This window comes from Eleginops maclovinus, chromosome 7 (genome assembly GCF_036324505.1).
Source record: "Eleginops maclovinus isolate JMC-PN-2008 ecotype Puerto Natales chromosome 7, JC_Emac_rtc_rv5, whole genome shotgun sequence".
Taxonomy (NCBI): domain Eukaryota; kingdom Metazoa; phylum Chordata; class Actinopteri; order Perciformes; family Eleginopidae; genus Eleginops; species Eleginops maclovinus.
In genome coordinates this window covers 16,496,956-16,521,163 of record NC_086355.1, presented here as the reverse complement: position 1 = coordinate 16,521,163, position 24,208 = coordinate 16,496,956, and the positions used below count along the sequence as shown (strand labels likewise).

General features: G+C 39.8%; 1 protein-coding gene across 3 annotated transcripts in view; it reads left to right on the top strand.

The window, feature by feature from the left end:
• Positions 1–23,345, top strand: part of asic4a (acid-sensing (proton-gated) ion channel family member 4a) — a 164,582-nt gene extending 141,237 nt beyond the window's left edge. For 2 of the 3 annotated variants that reach the window (XM_063888610.1, XM_063888611.1), the window contains 9 exons: positions 7,940–8,084; positions 8,451–8,578; positions 8,694–8,847; positions 12,787–12,840; positions 15,091–15,244; positions 16,874–16,965; positions 17,133–17,212; positions 17,718–17,828; positions 19,149–23,345. In XM_063888610.1, coding sequence (XP_063744680.1) covers positions 7,940–8,084; positions 8,451–8,578; positions 8,694–8,847; positions 12,787–12,840; positions 15,091–15,244; positions 16,874–16,965; positions 17,133–17,212; positions 17,718–17,828; positions 19,149–19,283 — 1,053 coding nt within the window. In that variant the 3' untranslated portion in view covers positions 19,284–23,345. Of the gene's footprint in view, positions 1–4,405; positions 4,490–4,782; positions 4,858–7,939; positions 8,085–8,450; positions 8,579–8,693; positions 8,848–12,786; positions 12,841–15,090; positions 15,245–16,873; positions 16,966–17,132; positions 17,213–17,717; positions 17,829–19,148 lie in introns of those variants that run through there. The other variant, XM_063888612.1, reaches the window with a different exon arrangement.
• The last annotated feature ends 863 nt before the right edge of the window (positions 23,346–24,208 follow it).

The following is a 24,208-nucleotide window of genomic DNA, read 5'->3' as shown; positions in this document are numbered from 1 at the left end:
AACAATAACATGTGGAGACGCCCTTTTGATGTTTTTTAACAGGTTTATGAGTTGTGAAGAATCTCTGTCTGTATGAGGGTGTGAGAGGAAAACAGTTACTTAAAGGTTTGTATCCAGGACAAAACACAAAGGGAAATATTGGTTGCAAGGGTAAATTGAAGAAAGGAAGCAACAAAGATGTTCACTCTTTATTTTATTTTTACTCTTTTGTAGGCTTATTCCTCACATTTTCTTTCTAAGATTAAAATGTCTTTTTTGTACATCCCTCCAACGCCTGTTGGCAACAACAGTTTTGACCCTCGGTACTTTTGGGGCAGCTATTTGGCTTCCCCTTGTTGCAGTTTGTTCTTCAATCCAGGTTTGGCAAAAATGGAAACTTTGTGTCAGTTGCATTATGTAAGATTTATGAAGTGTATTTGGCATGCTGGTTCATTTATTTGACTGGTTGTTTAACCCTTATAAGGTGTTTGGGTCTGTGGGACCCGTTTTCAGTTTTTAACTTAGTAAAAATGATACAAATAATTATTTTTTAAAACTAAGATTCATTGGCCTTCGCTCATTTTCTGTGAGGAACATAAATCAGAAAACATTTTCAATTACCCCCCCTGTATACCCCCCCTTCACATTTATATTACACACAGGATGTTCAGGTCCAGTGGACCCGGAGCTAGTTAAAGTGTGGAAATCATAGATCCTGTGCACCCTCAGGGTCCTTTCCCTTCCTCGTGTGTGTGTGTGTGTGTGTGTGTGTGTGTGTGTGTGTGTGTGTGTGTGTGTGTGTGTGTGTGTGTGTGTGTGTGTGTGTGTGTGTGTGTGTGTGTGTGTGTGTGTGTGTGTGTGTGTGTGTGTGTGTGTGTGTGTGTCTGTGTGTCTGTGTGTCTGTGTGTCTGTGTCTGTGTGTCTGTGTGTGTGAGAGGCGAGAGTAAAGCGGGTGAATGGGCCCTTGGTGTGAGCACCCACAGTGTGCACCCACTGTTCCTGCACAAAATTGGAACACCCAACACTATATCTACACCCACATTCCCACACATTCCACCCTCTGTCTTGCGGGAACCAAGCTTGGGGACCTGACACTATAAAAAAGCTCTGTCAGCATGGTTCTATACCACAACTGATCAAGATGGCAAATTGATTCTCTGTTCAGACTGCCTTACAGTTGATATTTGAAGAGACAGAGGGTTTTGATGGTGATGCAGAGGAAATAGTTTCAGAAAGTGAGGATAACATTTCTGAAAATTCAGAGTACGACACTGAGTTTGAAGAGGAGGATGAGCATCAGCCAGCTCCGAAACGTAAAAGAGCCTCAAGACTAGCCCTTCAGCAGCCAGGACAAGCCTGCGAGCAGACAGCCCCAGGACCATCCCGTGAGCAGCCAGGACCAGCCCGCAAGCAGCCAGCCCAAGGACCAGCCTGTGAGCAGCCGGCCATAGGACTAGCCCGTCAGCCAGCTTCGAAACGCAAGTGAACCTCAGGACCAGCCCGCCAGCAGCCAGCCCCAGGACCGGCCGGTAAGCAGCAAGCCACAGGACCAGCTCGTCAGCCAGCTTCAAAACGCAACGAGCCTCAGGACCAGCCCGTCAGCCAGCTCCGAAACGCAAGCGAACCTCAGGACCAGCCCGCCAGCAGCCAGCCCCAGGACCGGCCGGTAAGTAGCAAGCCACAGGACCAGCTCGTCAGCCAGCTTCAAAACGCAAGCGAACCTCAGGACCATCCTGCCAGCAGCCAGCCTCAGGACCAGCCGATGAGCAGCAAGCGGCAGGACCAGCCAGTGAGCAGCCAGCCATAGGACCAGCCATTGAGCAGCCAGCCATAGGACCAGCCGTTCAGAAAGTGAGGATAACATTTCTGAAAATTCAGCCAGCCCCAGGACCATCCCGTGAGCAGCCAGGACCAGCCCGTTGCTTCATTTGTACAGTTGTTGATTATGCCTGTTTTATGATGCATTTCCTTATTTTGTTACATTTTAATACATAAAATAAACAAAAACGAGTGGCATTTCTATTAATAAATGTGATTTAACAAAGGTAAAGGGAACAAATTTAACATATGTGTTGTTTATATTACTTGCAATTGGGATGAAGTAAACATCTGGTGAGTATTTAAAAAAAAAAAGTTTGATTATGTTGAATTAAAAGGCCCAAAATGCAATGGGTCCACCAGACCCAGCAGCACCTCCTGTGTAACAAAAAAACGAGCATCCTACGAGGGTTAATCACATATAGTACACATATAATCTATGAAATATGAACTGGGACTATTTAAGCTTCATTGCGAGTTTGAGGAATGTCGTGAATGTAACATTTAGCCCTTTTTTTATTATATATGTAGTCTTTATGGCATAACATTAAAAAATGTTTCGGTCAATCTTCTCCCAAGTGCAAAGGATGGGTGTAGGAATGTTTCTGTTTAGTGTTGTTTCAGGAGAGAGAAGTCACCTCACTTAGACTTTGAAACAAACTGAATGGCCAAATATAAATGTTTTGCTAGTTTTGAAGAAGTTGATAAATGATTAAATTTGAAAGGCACAGACCTCTGTCCCGGCTGTTTCCATTAGGGAAAAATAATGTAGGCACCTCCCCATAATTTCGGATCTGCTCCAAAATATAATGGGCTCTTCCTTGGTCAATACTATGCCCTTCCACAAAGTTTTAATGAAACCAGCCTGTAGTTTCTCTTTGTAATCCTGTTTGAAGACAGCAGACCAACAAACCTAACCAAAAAACATGTATGTTATTAATGGAGATTCATGCAGCGTAATACATTGACTGAATGCTGTGATGCAATCACCATTGGACTTACAAAAATATCCAAATATACCATGTCAATATTCAGTTCATGTCACATTGTAATATTGAGTCTCTCTGCTGGGAGGTTGTAATGAAGCCATTAAATCAAGGAACGCTCTTTCTCAACCTTAAACCTGCATGAGCCAGTCTTAATGGTTTTCAACTGCCAATCAGTGCTCTGGCATATTCGACCACCCTGCATAAATGAATTCAAATCCTCCCTCCACATACTCGGAGAGCTACCGGGTGACACGCAGTCTGCCTGGAAATGGATGTCCTCTGGAGAAGCACTGAAGTGATTCCTGCAGGTTATTTAAAAGGGGACAGGCAGATCACAGTCATAAAGAGGGTTTTAAAGGCTTCCCACCCCACAAGGGCTTATGAATTACATGGTAAGGGGTTGGTCTCTTAATGCATTTAGCATGGAGAGACAGAGAATAAAACAAGGCACTTGGGAAGAAAAAAACACTGGGGAAGAAACATAATGAATTGGCTTTTAGGGTAGTTATGCTTTAATTGGTTAGATACACTATATGCAAATGAAAGGAAGTCAGGCATCTTTCCAATGTGTGTTACTGTTGAAGATGAGGGCTCCATCTCAATGCATTGGTACTTTAGATGTAATATACTGTATATAACATATTTACACATTCCCCCTTTAACACTTAACATCAAACCTGATCTTTTTGGCCAATGGGGGGCAGTAAAAGCAACTGTAGGCAACAATGACATATTATCAGCTATATTATTGTTTTGGTGAACTTGTTAGCGACATTGCTAGCTGTTTCAGCAGATTTGTTTTGTTCGCTGAAACCAGAAACCAAAATAATTCCCTTCAGGCCGTAAAACCAGAAAAAATAGCCCTTGAAAGCCAAAACACAGGCTTTAAAAAGTATAAATGTCACTGTAGAAAAAGCAGAAGTTTAAATTATGAAATGTCTGAAATACATTTGGCCTTTTTGGTTTCAGGGTCCTGCGGCCAACAAACTCCCAATATAAATAAATAATAAACAAACAAATTAACAAATATTCAAGCTCTTTGCTACACAGATTTGGCCAGTGGGATTCATCCTTGAAAAGCAGAATTACAATATGGAAAAACAGAATACTAAATTATACAAATACAGTACATACGTAACAGAATATATGATGTCAAATGAACATTAACTTTAATAATAAGCTAAAGGGTTTTAGGTGTAAATAAGGTAAAGGTTGCGTCTTTAATGAGAAAAATGTGTCTTGAAAAAGGGAAGTTGCTGCCAAAGGACCAAACCTCAGCATGAAAACCCATTAAATGAGAACACATTTAAACAAAGATAAATAAAACAACCAGCCATTAATCTCATGCTGCTCTCCCTACGAAGAACTACACAAATTCAAATCATACATCTCTAGAACATACTAAATATACACAACCAATCATGTGTCACTTTACATGGTAACAGGCCTCCGTGAGTTGCCAACTATGTTTTTATAACAATCGTGCTATCCGAAGGGAACTCAGTGCCCACTTCTATAATTCAGTAGCACAAACTCAGAGTTTAACACATGAGAGGGGTCAAATAAAATCCTGTTGGGCTGCTGAGTTCTAAACCAATCCAAATATGTCTTGGGGGGGGGAGGTGAGGGCTGTGGATGTCCCCATAATCTTCCCTGCCAGACTGAATATTTGAGCAAGAGATAATCTGTTTCCATACCAACTGGTAATGTTTCCATTGAAAAGTTTGTTGAATGAATCAATATTTTTTGGACCACCGAATGAAAACAGCTATATAAAGTGCTGCAATAATTACCTCTTGTAAACAATTTGAGTCACTCAGAGGATTACAAAGGCTCTTTTCATTTGGTTTGTAACTGCCATGCTGCTGCTCTGTTTCAGCTTGTCAACAGCAGTGCCAAGTCCCCACTTGGGAATTGCCAAAGTCAGCCTTGTTACCTCCACTAAATTTGGTGCAAGATGTAACAAGAGAAAAATGCTCCATCAATCATGTTGCAGATGCAGACAGAGAAGAGTGGGCGTCAGAGGCAGCGAAATAAACCAGTGGAAGCTCAGCAAACATCCATTTCCTGGGTGAGATGATGGGAAAACTTCGCCGTACTCTCTGGGGATATCATTTGTGAACACAACGTCGTCCCACAGAGCCCAAAGTTTTAGAGCGGAACCCAGACGCTTGGTTGGGGTGTTTTGAGCATTTCTAAAGTGAAATCCTCCTTTGCCTCTGTTGCCTTCTCCATCAGATAAAGTCTGCCTACCGAGGCTTAAGTGTGTCAATGAACTGGGGGGAGGATCAATGATAAGTACAGCTTACCTTCTCAACTCCTCCGCACCAGCCAAATAGAGATTAAACCATTTCAGCCTAATAGCACGTCAGTCAAAAGTCACACTTGGATACTTTTCCCCAGCCCCCACTTTGACGCCTCCCCGTTTTTAATTACAACTGCTGAAAAGAGGCTGCCATTTAAAAAGAAATGCAGAGTCACTATCATAATTAAATTAAATGATTTTGAAGACCCCATTGCGCCGCTCAGAGCGTAAACTGAAGTCTGCCATGTCTCTCAATCCTCATCTACGGCTGCTTTCACACCTGTAAATTGGTTAATTTGGCAAAAGATATATTGTTGTCGTTACTTTCCCGCCTATACTGACTTTTTACATTCGGATCAGATGAGTAAACTTGAACTAGTACAAACCGATGTGTGATTTGTTTATTTTACAAATCAACAGATTGTGATACCAAATCATTTTCAGTGAAGGGCCGAGGTCATAAATCACTCTCACGCTTGTGATGTGTATAATAATGTTTTTTTAGTTTCACAAAGATCACACAAAATAATATTATCAGTATTATTAGACTGAATAGAACCCATTTACAAAACATTATAAGGGTAACAGCCTTCATCACCAAACATATCCGCATCACGTTTTTTTGTAATAGGTTAATGGTTTTCTCCATGTTTGTTGTATGCAGTGTATACATTTTCCACGGCCAAATTTCTAAGCAATCCAAAAAATATTGCAAATACGTTTTCAGTCCTGCTCCTTTGTACACGCCCTTCATTAAATTCCCGTTTTATCTAGTTTAATGTGTGCACTGTGATACCAAACCAAACTTATTAGAGAAGGCACAATAAGTATAAATTTGAATTCGGACTAGCCAAGCGGGCTAGGGCTTGTTAAAGCGCCCTTTGAAGGTAACCATCTGAAATGCATTCTAAAACTCTCCCAATACAAACATGTGCACACACACCCAGATCAAAAACCTGGAGGGCTTGTATTGTGGAAAATACAGCTGTCCTTCTAAACACCAAGCTTTTATAAATGGTACTCATTTCTTGCTCTAATCACTGTTGTTGTTATTGCTAAATTGCTACTGTTCCAGGGAATTACGGGACTGATCCCTACAACTGTGGCTTTGATTTTTTGTTCAAGCATCTCAGATGTGAATACACCCTGTGGTCTGTAAATGAGAGTGTCTGTTGTTCCACAAGCGTCCCTTATTTAAACATCACAGCACTCATTAGGTGGATCAAGCTGATATCAAAGTCAGAGCACATATGTTGGTGTTTTGGAGAAGGCTGGGACTGTCGCAGTTTCTATTTTAATGACATGTCTGCCTCCTATTCAGCTCGATTGTCATTTCTCCAGCGCCTCGTCAGTTGACCTCTCCTGCCATTTGATTGCTTCTGGCTTTTATACTTTCATCACTGTCCTTTTTATTTGATGTTTGGACAAAATGACTTCAATAGATTACTTTGCTTTGTGATTAGATGTGTTATAAATGTTTAAAATGTATCGGAAAAAGCTTTACTCTGATGATAGGCTAGATGTTGGGATGTGTGCCTTTTTTATGTGAACAAATTGTGAGCATTAGGTTTTAGCATTGACATGGTTCTTTGTTGGTATATGGCCACATGTAATTGGCTGCTTACTAAACGCCGGACAAGACCTATTTTAGTTGACCAAAAGTAATAAGCTAGCATATCCTTAATAATAACTATTCAAGGGTTCAAGTGCAAAAATACAGAAAACACCAAAAACAGATGACAGCCTCGTGTTTTCTATTTTACAAGAAATAGGACAATCATCTACACTATAGAACATTTAGTAATGTTTTTCCCACGTCAGAAGGCCTAATAACTAGGGGGTGGGAATCACCAGGGTCACCATGATATGATAGTACTATCACTATACTTAAGCCACGATACGATAGTATTGCGATTCTATGAAATGCCACGTATCTAAGCTAAGAAATATTGTGATATGGCGCATTTCTGATTTCTTTCTCCGCTGACTCCATCTTTGTTTTAACTAACTTCCTGTCAATCCCACTGAATTTGCCCAAGGCCATGACCGCACAAGAAAAGCCTCAGCACCATCTATAGTGGATTGTAAAAGCAATTGTTACCAAACATTTTAATTTAGATTTGTAATATGAATAGTTTATATAATAAAATATCAATACTTGGCATCCGTTTATCAATAAAATATCGCCACGCAAAGTATCGCGATACAATGTTGTATCCATTATTTCCCCCACCCTTAATCATTACCTGTCTGTTAACTAAAATACTTGATGATGGCATGCTCCCCCCCCCCATGTTTTAGATTTTGGTTGTGGATCTACAGTATCCTTTTGTTTCAATTTTGAAACTCACAGGAGATAGTGGATAAATGATCTGTAAGATGGGCCTGTTCTGCAGTGCAGCAGTTTAGATGAGCAGCATAAACAAAGAGATGATGTTCTCCCCACAGAGACAGCTCCTCTGATAGGGGGTGACGTGAGGCCTTTCTCTTATTATCTTTTGTTTGCTTTTGAAGGAAGATTAAAAAATATCTTATGTCATTTGATATTTCAGTGGGATAGCAGTACAATTGAGCAGCAGTGTGCGGGGTTTGTGTGGTGGGTGTTCGGAATTCATTCAAGACAGCTTATCAAAGTCCATGAGGGACCGAGTCAGCAGACTGCAACCAGGGGTTTGTTGGTAATATTGCATAATTTACTCAAGCAGACACTTGCATAGTTTATTTATTTTCTCTTCAACGTCTCGGCCTTCATTGCAATTCGCCATAGGTTGATCTTGTCACAGCCAGCATGTGGACTTTGTCATGTTTAAGGTGATGTTCATGATGGAAATCTATTCTTCTCTTCCAGGTGTACACCAGATATGGGAAATGCTACACATTTAATGGCAACAGGACGACATCCAGGAAAAGCAAGCAGGGAGGAATGGGAAATGGGTTGGAGATCATGTTGGATATCCAGCAGGATGAGTATCTGCCCATCTGGAGAGAAACAAGTAAGCCACAAAACTATTTGTCCAGTGTAATCCCATCATATGCTACAACATGAGATAGCTCTGCTGGGCTTTAAAATAACCTGCATTCAATTTCCCGGGTCACGCACCGTAAATAATGCATTTTTTGATTGCATTCCTGCAACCTGGAAAATGTGATTTGTAGAGGAAGTTCCTGAACACAATACACTACCTCAGATTTGCGTTTGCATAGTTGTGACATGATATGAATCCCTACAGTCCTTCATGTTCAAATATGACTGAAATATGGTTTGCTGTTAGTGTCAAATTGAGTCCAAGCTGTCAGATGAGGCAGATGTCTGAAAATCCCTTGCAATGCTCCGTGCTCCTGTGTGTTTCATCCTAAAGATGAGACATCCCTGGAGGCTGGCATCCGGGTTCAGATCCACAGTCAGGACGAGCCCCCCTACATCCACCAGCTGGGTTTCGGCGTCTCTCCGGGCTTCCAGACCTTTGTTTCATGTCAGGAGCAGAGGGTAGGTCGTCTTCATCACAGCCCCCCTGCTTCCCTCTCCACACAACATTACTCCTTATGCAACCATTCGCCCCTGGTCGTTCAGTCCGGGGTCTAATAAATCTCTGTGTGCTTAGCTGACCTACCTGCCCCAACCCTGGGGGAACTGCCGCTCCACCAGCAAAGAGAAGTTCCCGGGATACGACACGTACAGCATCAGCGCCTGCCGCCTGCTCTGCGAGACCAACGAGGTGCTGCGAGTGTGCGGCTGCAGGATGGTGCATATGCCTGGTAAGACCCCCAACCTCACATTTACACAGAGCCCAGCAGGTAGCATGTGGAGAAAATCATTACATGTGCACATAAATCACTAATGCACACATTCATTCTGTCAGATTAATGTCAAGTTATCAGTGGTAGAAGAAGCATGAAGATCCTTTACTTAAGTCAAAGTACTAATACTGCACTGTAGTAATACTGTGTTAAGTAAAACACCTGCATTAAGTGAATATTATTATCACAATCAACACATTGTATCTAAAACAATCAATGCAAAATACCTCAAATGTTTTTATTTTGTATTTCTTAATTATTTTTTGTATTTTTTTGTTATGTTTATAGATGACCATTGATTATCTTTATTAATCACCAAATTGCGAACTAATAATTATTGAAAAATAAAATATTTTATAAACCCTTTAGTTGTTCATGCCATTCAGTTTTTTATTCTTAAAATAACATATAAATAATGCTGTAAAATAAATATACATAAATATATATATAAGTAGGAATTACAATAAAGTATAAGTACCTCAAAGCTGCACTGAAGTACAATACTGGATTAAATGTACTTAGCTACATAAATTGGTATGGTTACAACATTGACTGAGGATTAAAGAGAAACTGTTAACTAAACAAAGAACAAAATGTTTGTAACTGAAGAACACACCCACACTAATCTTCCTCATGTTCTGTGGAATTATATTGTGCAAATTCAATGTCATAACTCGTCATATACAGTATGAAGTGACGCATGGGGGAAAGTATAAAACCCTCAAAGGAATGAGTGTTTTCAAGTATTTCCCTGTGTTTTTAGAATTGTTTGGTCTAGCGTGATTGAATAACAGCCAGCCCAGTTTAGCACACTTGACTAATTCCAGCACAGACGTAATTTGGGCCACCACATGCCTGACCTCGGTGCTTGATATCTGGAGTGCAATGCTCTCCAGCAGCCGCTCTCTGGACAGTGACTCTTCAGACTACAGGATACTCTGGATGACTTTTGCATCCATTTGTTCATACATCTCAGCTGTTAGGGGATTGTTCTCCTGTGGCACTCATTCATTAGTTTGATTGATTATTTTTTATCATTCCTGGTTTGTTCTCGTCTTTAGTTCCCGCCGGCAAGAAGGTTTGCAAACAGCTCTCAGAACTCCTGCCTTTGAATGGGATTCATTTAGCATTGATTTACAGAATGAGAGATTGCCTCGAACACACAATCAATTTAAAATCTCTGCTGATTACTAAGATGTGGCACAGAACAAAAAGTAATGTTTCATGATTCACATGGTATGTTTTCCTGTTTTTGCTATCATTACGAGGACACACTTGGGTAAAGAACACATTTGCAACACGCTCTCCTCTGTACTCTTCTATGTAGAATAAGAAATAGTAACCTTTATGACAATAAAACGTTAGAACACAAGATATAAGATTGCATAGATTGCTGATCTCCTTTAAGTCCAGATTGAAATAAGCCCAGAAAATGACTTAATGCAATATAGCACCAAACTTCATAAATAAATCCAGCAGTGACAAACACAATATATCAGAGATACATCAGCAGTTATGTGATATAATGAGCTGAGCAGAGCGATAACCAAACAAACTCTGATACAGCGCGGCACTAAGTTGTGTGTGCGTCAGGTAGGATGCTCGTCACTCTACTTCCACCATTTACGCAGTTTCTGTCTTCAGCCCGGGGATATGTTGCAGAAAAAGAAGTATGGACTTACTCAGCATGTGCGTCATCACGGCCTGGCTGCATGAAGTCAAAGAGCTGAGTCACCGAAAGCAGAAGGTTGTTGGCTGATGTGTTATGATACTGTAAGGTGGTCTCATTGAAAGTTAAGGCAGGAACGTCGCCGATGTACGCAGGACGCACTTCCCACCATGCCACTGACATTTGCTAGGCTGTTGAATGTAAACACTGTGGTTACACATTTACATATCAGTCCAACATTTCAATCGTCCACTGTCAGGCTGTAATGGCCGCACCAAAGTGGTAGTTTGAGCTGCAGAGAGAAATCGCCACTAATCATTAGATCTGGACAGGTGGCAAAGCTGACACGTTTGTAATCAGTCAGTGTGCTCTGCAGGACAGTGCCTACCCCGCTACAAGATCATGATTGTGTTTTAATAAGCTATGAGCAGAGGATTTGTGGAAAACTAGCTAAGATGGCCCCTATATCAAACTGTTACTGCACTTTTCTTTTACCTTCACACATGCAAACCCATCATACCCAAGGTTTTAGATCTTAACCTTTCAAAAACCCTCCGTCCCACCAATCAATCGCAAGTCAGAAAAAGGACTATTGAGTGGGAACGTTTCGAATTATTAGATTGCTGTTCACAGAGCAGCAGAACTACTTTGCTTTTCTGCTTTTCTGTATGACATCAGATATGATATTTATTATATCAGATCAAATAAATGTGGGACCTTTTCTAAGCCATTTGCCCAGTTTGGCTTCAGAACAGGCGTCTGTCAGGTTGCTGGAAGCTCCCATTATTTCACTGCACTTCAACTAGTGAATAAAATGTATTGTTGCATATTAAGTGCTGAGATTTCTTTATAAAGCGAGCCAAAGGAGCATGGGGCAGCTCGTGATTGAAAGTCTCTTTACAGCCCCATGTGATAACACAGTACTGTATCATTGAAACCCTCGGCTCTGTGCTAAACACAATTTACACTTTCAATTTTTGGATTATCCAGCCGTGCGTAATGCAGTGTGCTGCTACAGTTTAGTGTTTGCTCAGATTCATATTCACTTTTCTTGAGAGAGAAGAGCAAAATGTTTGTCATCCATTTCCTTCTCATACACACTTACATAATCCAGCAGCTGTTTGCACTCCACTTAACTTGCCAGCAAATTGTTATCAGCATGTGTTTACATAATCCCACATTTGTTTACAGTCTGCTGCTTCTGGTTTTTTTCAGCCTTTTGTGCAAGTCTAATTGTGTTGTCAGGGGTTTGTGGTTGAGACACTGAATTAAACAGCAGTTTTGTGTTGTATTCAGGTCTTTCTTGCCGTGGCTGATAGATTGTTTTTCTGGTGGCATATTTATGCAGCTTTGTTTGTTAGCAGGATATCACAAAAAAAACTTCATAGATTCCCCCAAAAAGTTTTTATGGTGGCTATTTTTAAAGCATTTTCTATCTTTGCTCATTACTTCGCGGCATAGAAGCAAAACTGTGTTTTCCTGGATTTTGGGGTTTAAGATGAATATTTCAGCGTTTCATCCTATTTCTATATTTGGGTGACTACCAAAAAAAAAAGGCTTTTAAGTTGTTCTTGTTCTAAGTGTGTGGACAGCAGGCAGAAATAACGCTCCTCTTATGCCTCCCCACTCACAATGTCTAGAAAATATAATTCACAAGATGATTTAAAGTTGTTTATTTTCTTCAATCAATATCTTTAATGGCGGTTTAGTTGGTGTCACATCACTGCAGGCTATAGCTATGACAGAAAAATTCATTCTGCTGATGTTAATAGACTCCCTCGTTAGATCATGAGACGTTATTCACTGTGTTTAATTAACATTTCTTATTGATTGGGACGGAGACTTGCACAAGACATTAACCACGTGAACATTTTACCGACAAACAAACACACCTCTGCGAATTAACTGAGCTGCCGCTGAATACCTGTCATTAATGGCCCCGGACGTGTGTTTGTCTGCGAGGTAATGACTCATTGATTGATTTTTAAAGACTTCCTAAATATGCGTTATGTGTGAAGCCAGCACGCTCCATTTCTGGTTGCAATAAAGGACAGACGTCCGATAGACCGGCGCTCCATGGATGGAAGTCACCCTGCCTGGCCTCATTCGAAGATGACTAATAAGCTGCGGAGCAACGTTCCCAGCCGAGGCTCCTCATTGCTGCAGACGCGGGTCACTGATCATTTTGTTTCTGATTGATCAGACTCATTTTCTGTTCTTCTCTCCAGGAACTGCGGATATCTGCCCTCCCAGTAAAATCAACTGTGTTGACAAAGCACTCGGTAAGAAACAATCTTCCTTCATTTCTTTTCTCATTACAATAGATTCCCCCAAAGGGAAATGGAAACACACTCAGTAAATATGATAAGGACTTTTTTTCCCCCTGTAATACAAATACCTGGAGGTAGACTTTATATTTCGAAATTACTTTTCCCCATTGTGATTTAGTCACTTTAGAGCTTGATGGCCGGGCTGCCTCTATTGTTGGACTTTTAATATTAAACCCACTCTCCATTCCTGCATATCTGCACCCCACCACCACCACCACCACCTTTTAGCTTTGACTCCGGCTTCTCTCTCCTCCACCTCACATCGTGACTGAACAAAGGTGCCTTGGTTTCAAAGACGTCACGACTGCAGTAAAAAAGACTCTTTTTTTTGTCACAATTATCATTTCCCAGCTAAATAAGCCAGAAATGTAATTATGTCTCTTTTTGGTGATTCTGAAACCTATTTAGAACATGGTTGAATGAAATCTTAGATATATCTCACAAGAGAGGGCCATATTCATGTGGGTCATTTTCCTGAATCGAATAGCGTGAATACATTCACCCTCCATGAAAGGTAATAAATTAGAATATCATTTATATATTTATATTGTAAAGGTGTTTTGTTCCCATACCAGACAATGATAATGGGCTAGCGTGCTCCCGCATACACATGACCTTATTGTTAGAGTTATAAAATACATAAATCATCAATTTGTAATTACTGCTTTCAGTGCTACCTCTCCCGCCTTTGTCTGGACTGAATGCATTTAGAATTTGAAAAGAGATTTGGAAAAGCTATTTACTCCCCTGTGTACTCACTGTTGTTTCAGAGTTAGGGTTGTGAATATGGATTTGTAAATGTGTGGGCAATTCCGGCCTCGAAGTTAATTGGGTGTAAGTCTACGTATGTTTCTGCAGAGCCTTCAGTGGCGTCATCGTTCACTCCCAAAACAAATGTCCTAATTATATTGCTGTTAACACTTTGGACACAGTAATCGTCTGATACAATTTGGTTAGAGTAAAAACCAAATTATATTTTATATATATATATATATATATTTTTTTTTATCTATCCAAAATGATATTGGTCTGTTAATATTAGTTATCTGTTTTTACTTCGTTAAAGACCACTGCTGGAGAAGCCTTTGAGACCTGACGTGATTTTGATGCACATTTTATCCACTAAATGATTTTCTGCAAACTGTAGATTCTTCATTCAAAGGCCGTATTGAATTTGTTCATCCTCAAAATGACCTGTGCAACTGGGAGGAACACTAACTGCTAGTAATTTTCTGAGCATATGAAGTAATACAATTAAATGATAATGAGCTCTGACTGCTCCTTTTTCAATAAAAATACACATTTCAGCCTCTATAAACCCTCATAACTGTGCTGGAGAAGCATCAGAGAAAAGCTCTAATTATCTCTATCAGCTGAGATACAGAAAATGTTTGTCCATCAGCACACAATTATATTTGTCAGGCAGTGTAACGTGTCCCATGTGAACCGTTGCTATGGTTACCTGCTGTCTAATGTTCGTGGTGGATAAAGACTTGAACTGTACATTAAGTGTTGTGATGTGTTGTCAAGTTTGCATGGGCGCCTGCAAACCAATAAGAAAAGTATAAAAACATGCAACTTTTAAGTTGCACCAATCAATATTATACAGTATATTACTATCTGTTGCTCATAGTGACAAACCCACACATAATTATCCCTTTTTAGCATCTTTTAGCTAGTGTTTAGCTAATTGTTTTGGCCTTGTTGTTTGGTTCACTCTCACCGCTATCATCAACTGCAGCGCACTGCTGTTTTTAGTGAAGTAGTATTGGGTATAAACCTATTGAATTCTACCAGTCTGGACTTAATAACGCACAGACAAACCAAGCAACTAGATAGTAAACATATAATTCGGCAGGTAAAGAGACACATATTTCAGGTGACCAAAACAGAGAAAACATTTGAGTGAAAGTTGGACAAAAACCAAGTGTTCATAAACACAGCTACAAAATTGCAAATTTTACTATAGCCATAACTGCTTTATGAGGTGATAATAGCGGGTAAATGTTCTGCTGCACCCAAGTACTAAAAAATAATGCTAGTATTCTTATAGGACATACTCCCTTTCCCCCCTACTTTTTCATTTGTTGCCAGTCTTTGATCCTTTGAAGTATCCTGTATGTTTCTCGGGTAGAATGCCAACAAATGGTCAGCTAAACTGATCCAGTCTTCAGCCGTTAAACTGTTTCTATTGTGTTGCAGCACAGCTACAGAAGAACACTGGGGATACCTGTCCATGCGAGACGCCTTGTAATCTCACGCGCTACGGTAAAGAGCTCTCCATGGTCAAAATCCCCAGCAAGGGCTCTGCTCGCTATCTCTCCAGGAAATACGACAAGTCAGAGGAATACATCAGGTACCAGCCTAAACTCTCAAACGGGCAGTGATGTGATGCCTCATAAAATGGGCCATAAACTATGACCTCCGGTGTGTGATAACAGAAACACACCGATAAATATAAACACAAATATTTTACATTTTTACAGTACAAGCATTAGTTTATGTGTTTGTCTTTGATTGAATAGTTTCCTATTAATTCTGATTCTAACACCTTTAATTTAAGTGTTTTATATGATTACTAGATGTTGAAGTCTTCATGTTCAGACTGCCACAAGAATACAAAAGATACTCAATTACAGGATAGAATCAAGAAGGGCTTTGTCCGAGTGCTCGCATTAGATTAGATTAGTCATTCTTTTTTTCTAAATCATCAAACTGCTAATTGTATTAACGTAGAATGATTTCTTTTAGAGGATGTCCAATCTGCAATTCAATTCCCACTTCTTTTCTGTTTTTTTAACCCAGAACTTTTTGACATTGTGCTTGGATATTTTTTCACTTATTTCCAAAAATACATCCATGACAATATTGTAGAAACTGGTCAGCACAGATGATTGTTGTCTGTAGTTACTTTTGTAGCAGCTTCACCAAAAAAAGGTGAGTGATCATTGGAAGAAGTACTCAGATCCTTTACTTAAGTAAAAGTACATACACTTTGGTCTTAAAGTACTCCAGTAAGTAAAACTATTAGCATCAAAATACACTTAAAGTACAAAAGAGACAAAAGTACTCATTTTGCACAATGGCCCATTTCAGAGTAATCCCAAGTACAAAATTAGTATCAGCTAAATGTACTTCAAGTATCAGGGTAAAAGTACTCAGTATCCAGAATGGATGTTTTCACAGCATGATATTATTTAGGTTTTTATGTTATCCTGCTTTTATACATGTAATGGAATTTTAGTATTGTAGTTGGCCAATATGGAGCATATTAAGATACGTCTAGTCTAAGCCTATCATGTGTTTTATATGATCAAAGTAACTGTGAGTGTTTAATAAATGTAGTGGAGTAAAGAGTAAAATATTTGCCTCTCAAATGTAGTGGAGTAGAAGTATAAAGTAGCTTGAAATGGAAATACTCAAGTACAAATATGTCAAAAAAGGACTTGGGTAAATGTACTTAGTTACTTGTTACCACAGAGGCTGGTAAGCGGGGCGATATGCTAAGATTAATTTGTCAAACTGCCAGGGATTTTACTTTTTAATCCGGTTCTACAACCATGAACATCACTAATATTCAGATAAGAATCAACCTGATGCGTTTACAATGTGCTTATACTGTAATTCCTCTCAGTGATGAATAGACAAGAAAGTGTTAGAAAGTAAACATGCCTAAACCAAAGTGCTCCGAACACATAATGTTAGCAGACTTTCTAAATCCGGAGACATCAGAGACGTGGCGGGGACTGAGCTGTCTGCGCTCGTTCTGCTCGTCTCAGTTAAACCCTGAAACACCTCATTATCTCACAATCGCTGGGTAGATCTGTGTAGAGCGCTGTAGGCCTGACAGTCCCATCATAACAATTTACAGTCAGCATAAAGATGACTGGGAGTGGTACTTCTCAAATGATGTTAGGGAATTATCAAAACAGTGCAAGTGTATTTCACTGCGTTTGACACCCGCCCTCAACTTGTTTTATTTCAGAGACAACTTCTTGGTCTTAGATATCTTCTTTGAAGCTCTGAACTATGAAACAATTGAGCAAAAGAAAGCCTACGATGTTGCCGGTTTATTAGGTAAGATTTCTGTCACTTTATTTTCCCTTCTCAGAATATGTAAAGTGAATTGTTGGTGCTGAGGGAAATGTGTCTTTAAAGTAGCTGCACATGTTTTGGTGAGTAGCAAACATGAACTTCATTAACATTACGTCTTTTTGCTGCTTCCTTTGTCTCCTTCCTTTCAGGGGACATTGGTGGACAGATGGGTTTATTCATTGGAGCCAGCATCCTTTCAATCCTAGAAATACTGGATTACATCTATGAGGTATCGTACCTGCACCACACACCAGCCAATCACAATGTGAGATCAGATCGTATCTGACACATAAACAATAATAAAAATGATATTCTCTCCAGCAAGAGATGTGTTACTGGCTGTTGTACTTATAATAGAAAAGACTACATTTTTGTATTTAAATGTTTAATATTTCCATGTTTGTGTGGGGTTCATACCACCGGTAATCCTGAGCATCAGAAAATCAATCGGACTGGCATCACTTGTTATGCATGTGAGGAGTTTTATTTGATTTCCAGGCTGCAGAAAGTAATTTCCGCTCAGGTCTGTGCTGAGGACTTGATACTAACCCTGATCATAAAATGAACTCCTGCCTCAGCTGTCTTCCCTTTAAGCTTTCCAGCCGGCTACCTGCTGACTGCCACACATGTAGGAATAAAGCAAAATCAGAGTGAGGGGCTGTAATGTAGTCTTCACTGCCTCTCCCTCACTCACCTCTGCTCTTTTCCCCCTCCCCGCTGCTGGGTAAAACCAGGTGATCAAGCAACGGCTACAACGTCTGCTGAGGCCGCAGAAAGAGCAGAAGAAGAGCAAGCAGCAGCCCAGTACTGTTGCAACAGTGGGCCTCGAGGATGTGAAAGCAAAGGTACCACACACACTGTACTCTAACAAATAGCTGCTGTTCTATCCGGTACACAGCTTTCCCTGCAGCACTGTAACTGCATTAGGAAACTACAAGACAATCATTCAGGGAGAAGCAAATTAATATTCTTAAATAATGACTAATGTTTTGTTCCTAATTAGTCTTAACCGCAGAGGAAAGCATGTCCTCCCCTGGAGCTTGGATTTGTTGTTGCACAACTTCACTCTGCTTAAATCTGAACAATACACTTCTTGTCTTATCTACCAAAACTGTGTCTCAATTCCAAGCAATAAACTTTTTTCCCCTTCTAACCAGCCAGCCAGTGGAAAAGAATACACTATTGATTCTGTTGCTTTTCAGTATCTGCAGCTTTGATTAGGTTTGTCTGGTGTGTCACAATTTATATCCGGGTAGAGATGCAGAAATAAAATTAGTGTTGGGCTGTGGGAAGAAAACCCCAGTACATATAGGAGAATTCATTCTCAATTCACAGAAAAACATTGAAATGCAGCTCTGATAGTAATAGTAATTTATTCTCACCTACTATTTACCTAGCTTAATATCTTTCTCCATTGCTTTAGCTTGTAAGTCTTACTCCCAACATCTCACTGAATTATCAAAAAGCTACAGCTGTGAAAATTACCATTTGTCTTTCATCTTGCAACTTTTTTGATGCATTATGAAACATGACATACGGTATAATTACACTGGATTAATGTTGCCTTAAACTTTATATCAAACAATGACATTTAATAATGAATTCTTCATTTTTAATCAACTTTTTTTTTGTTGAAAATGTTGACAGTCTGCTTCACGTCTTTATGCTAAGCTGGACTTATTGCTTCTTAATTCTATAAACTGGACTGATCCCAAAATATTTAACTTTCTCTTGAAATAACATATGACATGATATTTGCTACAGGATCAAGTTAATTCACTAGAATCAGAATCAAGTTTATTGCCAGGTAGGTTTACACATACAAGGAATTTGATGTTGTGTCTGGTGGTGCGAACATAAATAATCTGAAAAAATAAGTTTAAAAGTAGGTCAAAAATATAAAGGATAAAAATAAACTATTTCTAAGAAATTATTTAGCATTAAAAAAGAAAATCCTAAATCCAAGTATTTATACCAAATTTAAATTTAAATATACAGACAACCTTAAAAGCTGAAAAAAAAGAAATGGAAAATATATGACAAACTACAGTGAATTATTTTGAATGGCTGTCAATAGATTATTCTCAATGTACATTCTCATCTATGATTATCATGTATGACTTTACACATGTTCTTTGAAGCTGACGTGTTTGCTGTGCCCTCAGCAGGAGCCCAATGACATGCCACGGAGTCACCCGGAGGGGGCGTACGCCAACACCATCCTCCCCAACCACCACCATCCGCACCCTCACCACCATCGCCCCGGGCACCACGGGGTGTTTGAGGACTTCGCCTGCTAGAGCCAACCAACGTCCCCTGTCCTGGTGACACCAAAAGATAAAAGCCGTCTGTGTTCAGATCAATTACAGAGCCTTGGCATTTCTGTCGCTCCTTTGCTGTCACCAGTAAAAAGCTACAGCCAAAGTCGAACACCAAACTCGTGCTGCTAACAGAGCACTTGTACGTACAGTATGTAGGCACAAATTGGACACCGCTTTTAATTTTTCTCTCTGGACGGGACCCCTCATCTTCGTCCAGCTTCACGCGACATGTCTTTGTGTTTGCAGGTCTGGTTTTCGGTACATGATCACATCAATGGAACGTCAGGAGGACTGCATGTCAACTTGATCCAGTTTATACTCCAACTATTATTTATCCGGCTAGCACCTCAGATTTATTTTGTTTGTATCCTCTCCTCCTGCTTTTCCTTCATGGAAAACACTCTGTACCATGACAAGCCGTTACACATGAAGTAATTATTTAAAGAGATATTATTATCTACTGTATATGTTCTATATTGTATACAAGATGAGAATACTTACATTAATCTTATTCATGTTAAATCCATCAGAGATACGAGGGGGGTTATTTAGGCTGAACTGTATGACCTTGGCATAGAAGATCTAGCAGCATCGTCCCACCTGATACACTCCGTCTGCTCTGTGGTGAAGGTGTTAGAGAGTAGCATTGTACCTGTACATACAACTTTAAAAAGGAGAAAGTTCTAAAGTTCTGTTAAATGGTTGTTGTTTATCTTCAGTTAATATATAACTTATGTAATATGAATTTGAGTTATTTATACATTTTAGAGAAGACTTTTATACGACAATAACGATCACGATTGTAGCATTTACTGTACACTTTACGATCTGCAGATATGTCAGACTGCCAAACATCAATACATGTATCCAGTTGACACACATGGACTGTATGGAATGTGAATATTATCTTTTCCTTTTATATTTATGCTTTTGTCCACTCACACTCAAAACCTGGATGAGAGGTGAATGATGTTTTCAGTTATGCCATGGTTGTACTTCTTCTTATTCAAATCATTTATGCCCACCATCCACTTTGGTTAGCGTCATAACTTTAAGCTGACATAAGCAATAAGAAACAGAATTTTATTTTTTGCCGAGTCATCTCCGTCAGCTTGTGAGCCAGTACCACTGTAAAAGTGTAGCAGCTATTTACAGTTCAAACCCTGTGTGTGTGTGTGTGTGTGTGTGTGTGTGTGTGTGTGTGTGTGTGTGTGTGTGTGTGTGTGTGTGTGTGTGTGTGTGTGTGTGTGTGTGTGTGTGTGTGTGTGTGTGTGTGTGTGTGTGTGTGTGTGTGTGTGTGTGTGTGTGTGTGTGTGTGTTTGCATGTACACTTTAACATTTTGAACACATGACTGAGCACATAAAGCTGAGCTTATCCGTGGGGAAAAAAATAAAAATTGGAATAGTTAGAAAGAAAGCAGGGAGTTTTATTGCAGTGTTGCAGTTTTTATCGATTAAATGTAGAGTTAGGATGGCTCAGAGTTTAATTTTAAAAATTGCTCTGGATTGCTGAAATATTCTTACTGGGAAGCTTAATCCTCAACAGGTGGGACAAAGACACAAAGAGCACAAGATGGGGAGTGGGAATGAAAAATAAAAAGAGACTTATATCTATTTATCCATAATAATGTTTGTCTGCATCATGGAATGTCAGCTTGCTGTCTTATCCTTATGCACTGCAGGAACTTAACAACCTGTAACATCTGGATTCATATAATCTGGATTTAAAATAATGTGTTAGCCTTCTTTCTTGGGTTAAACTTTATAAATGTATACGTATTACACTGTAACAGTGATACTAACCTCCCCATAGAAGTAGGACAACAATGGAAATACTTGTGCAGATATTGATTTTTTTGCTCATCTATGCTCGCTCCAGGGCACTGCTGCTGATGGTGGAGAGGAAGGGGGTCCAGCTCTTTGAACCAAATTTTAGTTTTTCAGCTGTTTGATCTTTTCACTTTTTTTCCGCACTGTCGTCTCTTCGTCTTCTCGTGGTTTTAATGGTTCCTTTACCCAGACGTCTTTGTTTGAATTTCATCCTTTTCTACTTCATTTTTTTTTTTTTGGGGGGGGGGGGGTTTCCTGCTCAATATACATACAGTAGTAAAATGGCAGTTTCTGTTGTTATGTTTGTTGTAGTCGTTTTTGTTGTGACGTTGATGACACCTGCTTGGCTGATCACTGTCGCTAAATCCAGAAAGTACTGGAATTTGCATTTCTTATCTCCTCCTGCTCCAGGCAGGCAAGGAGGCACACAGGGACCAGGAGCTATTCCATAGGAAATAAAAACATTGTATTTGAAATAAATACAGCGTTGACAATTGACTTACAAAACATTTGGCACAAATGTAAGGCTCTTGAACAGTGCATTGTGCCCTCACAAGACCTTTAATTGCTCCTGCTACCCCAGCCCAATGTCATTAGGGGCTAGTGGTTGATGACATTAAAGTAATGACAGAGGCTACATGTTAAGTTCCTGCAGTAGAAACAGCTTTCGATCTAATAACCTACGGCTAGTACTTGTTTTTTTAAGAATAGGCACACCTGTGTCAGCTTTTGCAAATAATAGTTTAGCTTTGTTTTCCTCTTTGATGAAAGAAGCATTTAGAAATGACATCATGCAAGACATGCAGCAATTGTTTTAATTAACTCTGATGCACAGAATAGTAGACGCTTTGTTTTATTAGTGTGTCGTAATTCAGCTTTCATTTATATATTTGAGAATACCCATTCTGTTGAAACACAGGAAATGATGTGCTGCATTACTAGACAATTGTTTTTGTCTGGGAGGAGATGCTGATCATGTTTCCCTCTTGGCAACTTTTTTTCTATCATGCATCAGTTTTGGCTTCAAATCCGGCATTTCATCCGGTTTTACCGCTATTTGTGAACAAATTGTGTTGAGCTAAGTATGACTGAAAGCTTAACACTAAACTGCACAAATCTAGCCTGCTTAAAATGTTGACAGGCCTTTGACAATCCACTCAATCCATAACAATTGTCTGGCAATGTATGAAATACTTAACATCACGGAAAATCATGTTAACAAATGTCGACATCATTTTTCTGTTAATCCTATCCGTGTTTTTGGTTGCTACAATGTTGCTATTCACCACTTTAGCTTACAATGCGATTCCACAGTCCTCCATCTGTCAAATCCCCTCCTCCTGTCAAGTAATCATGGGCTATACATGGCTGTTTAATATTCATAATCATGTGTCACTTTGACATTTTCAAAAGGTTCCCAATCACAGTCTCTGATGGCATCCTGTACAGGCTATGCATAACAATCTTCTCCTCTGTCATCAATAATTGTAGCTATCCTCAGACAAGTCACACAGGAGGAGGAGGGGGGGGGGGTGTTGAGATGAATACTAGTCTGCATTATTACTGAACAGTTTTGTTTCAATGGTCGAGCCTGGGGTCCATGTAGAAAGCTTTTCTATCCTCCAGATGCTAAGCGTCTAAACACAACCTGATTCATTCTGTATACAAAGGCATTAGGAGAAAACCCAGAGGTTGATCACAAAGAGTAGATTTTACAGCAGTCTGAGAGAGGTGCCACAGGACTGAGCGTGGGCGGTGGGTACTGTAGCAGATGGGACAACTCTCCTGCTTGATAACATGTAGCTCGCATTCCTGGGATTCCTCAGGGCTCTAGTCTTAGCTCCCATACACTGAACTCTTTGGGCCTACCTTTTTATAGCTCCATGACATTCAGTCACATGCGCTCATTACATTACCCGTAAATATCAATCTGATCCGAGCAGCCACCGATGTTAACGTTTGAAGATCTGCTGTTATGTCTTTCGTTTTTCAGCCGCTTATTTTTTGAGCCGAGAGGTCATCTGAGAAGAGAGGAAAGTCTGAGTGCAGGGTGACACAAGCAGCTGTCAGGAATTCCTGAGGAATGCCATCCCATATCTGACAGACAAGGAAATGGACCATCACTGCAGTGACAAGGAACGCTGACATTTTGTACAGATGTGTGATCTTGTGATTATTTTCTCTGTTAGAACACATTTTATAAATGTTAAATATGGTAAATACAATAACTATTAAAGTTTAGATTGGTAAAACCAGTGCCTCCTAAATCCCGAGCCCAACTCACATTTTATTTGCAATTTGTCTATGTTTTCTTCACAACATATTCACAATTTGCCACACATTGTAAAGCTTTTCCACCACTGACTATATGACATTGCTAAAAAAAACAGGCTACAAGAAGACCCAAGGCTTGCCAAAGGTGGGTATTTTGTAGACAATATGTAACAACTCATGGAGCCTTTCAACAAGTGTCATTATCTAGTTAGGATAAGTGATACATTGAGCACTGCTTAATTCTGTTTCTCAAAAAACCCTCCAGGTGAAACAGAGTTGTGAAAACTAAGAATATCTAGTACAAGTTTGTAGGGGGACTTGAAACAACTGTGTCTCAGTGTGGGAGGAGAAAGTCCTGGGATCGAACGTAAAAAGAAGTACAAAATAATGACTTACAATTAAGTCCCAGCTGCTCTGTAGTTACGTGGTTTTACAGCATGCCTCAGGGTAGTACACATGGACCCTTGAAATAACTAAAGCTGTAATTAAGGTTGCAACGTTTTCCCTGTTTTTACCCAGCCCAGACTTCAGGAATACCTCGGCTCTGACATGGGCAGGAATGTTAACTGCAGGCCACTAAGCGCACGCTGGGAACATGGAGGAGATGAAATTATTACCAGTTTGTATTAGAAAAATTATTCCTACGTATTGTTCAGTAACTGCTCACCTCAGCAGCCTGTCCTGGTCTTTCACCTGCTGACAGTAACACGCTCTTCTGCTGACACCTAAAGGACAAACTGGATTCTGTAGCTTTAATGCTAAAATAAATTGTATCTTAAAACAAAACAACAAAGAAGAAA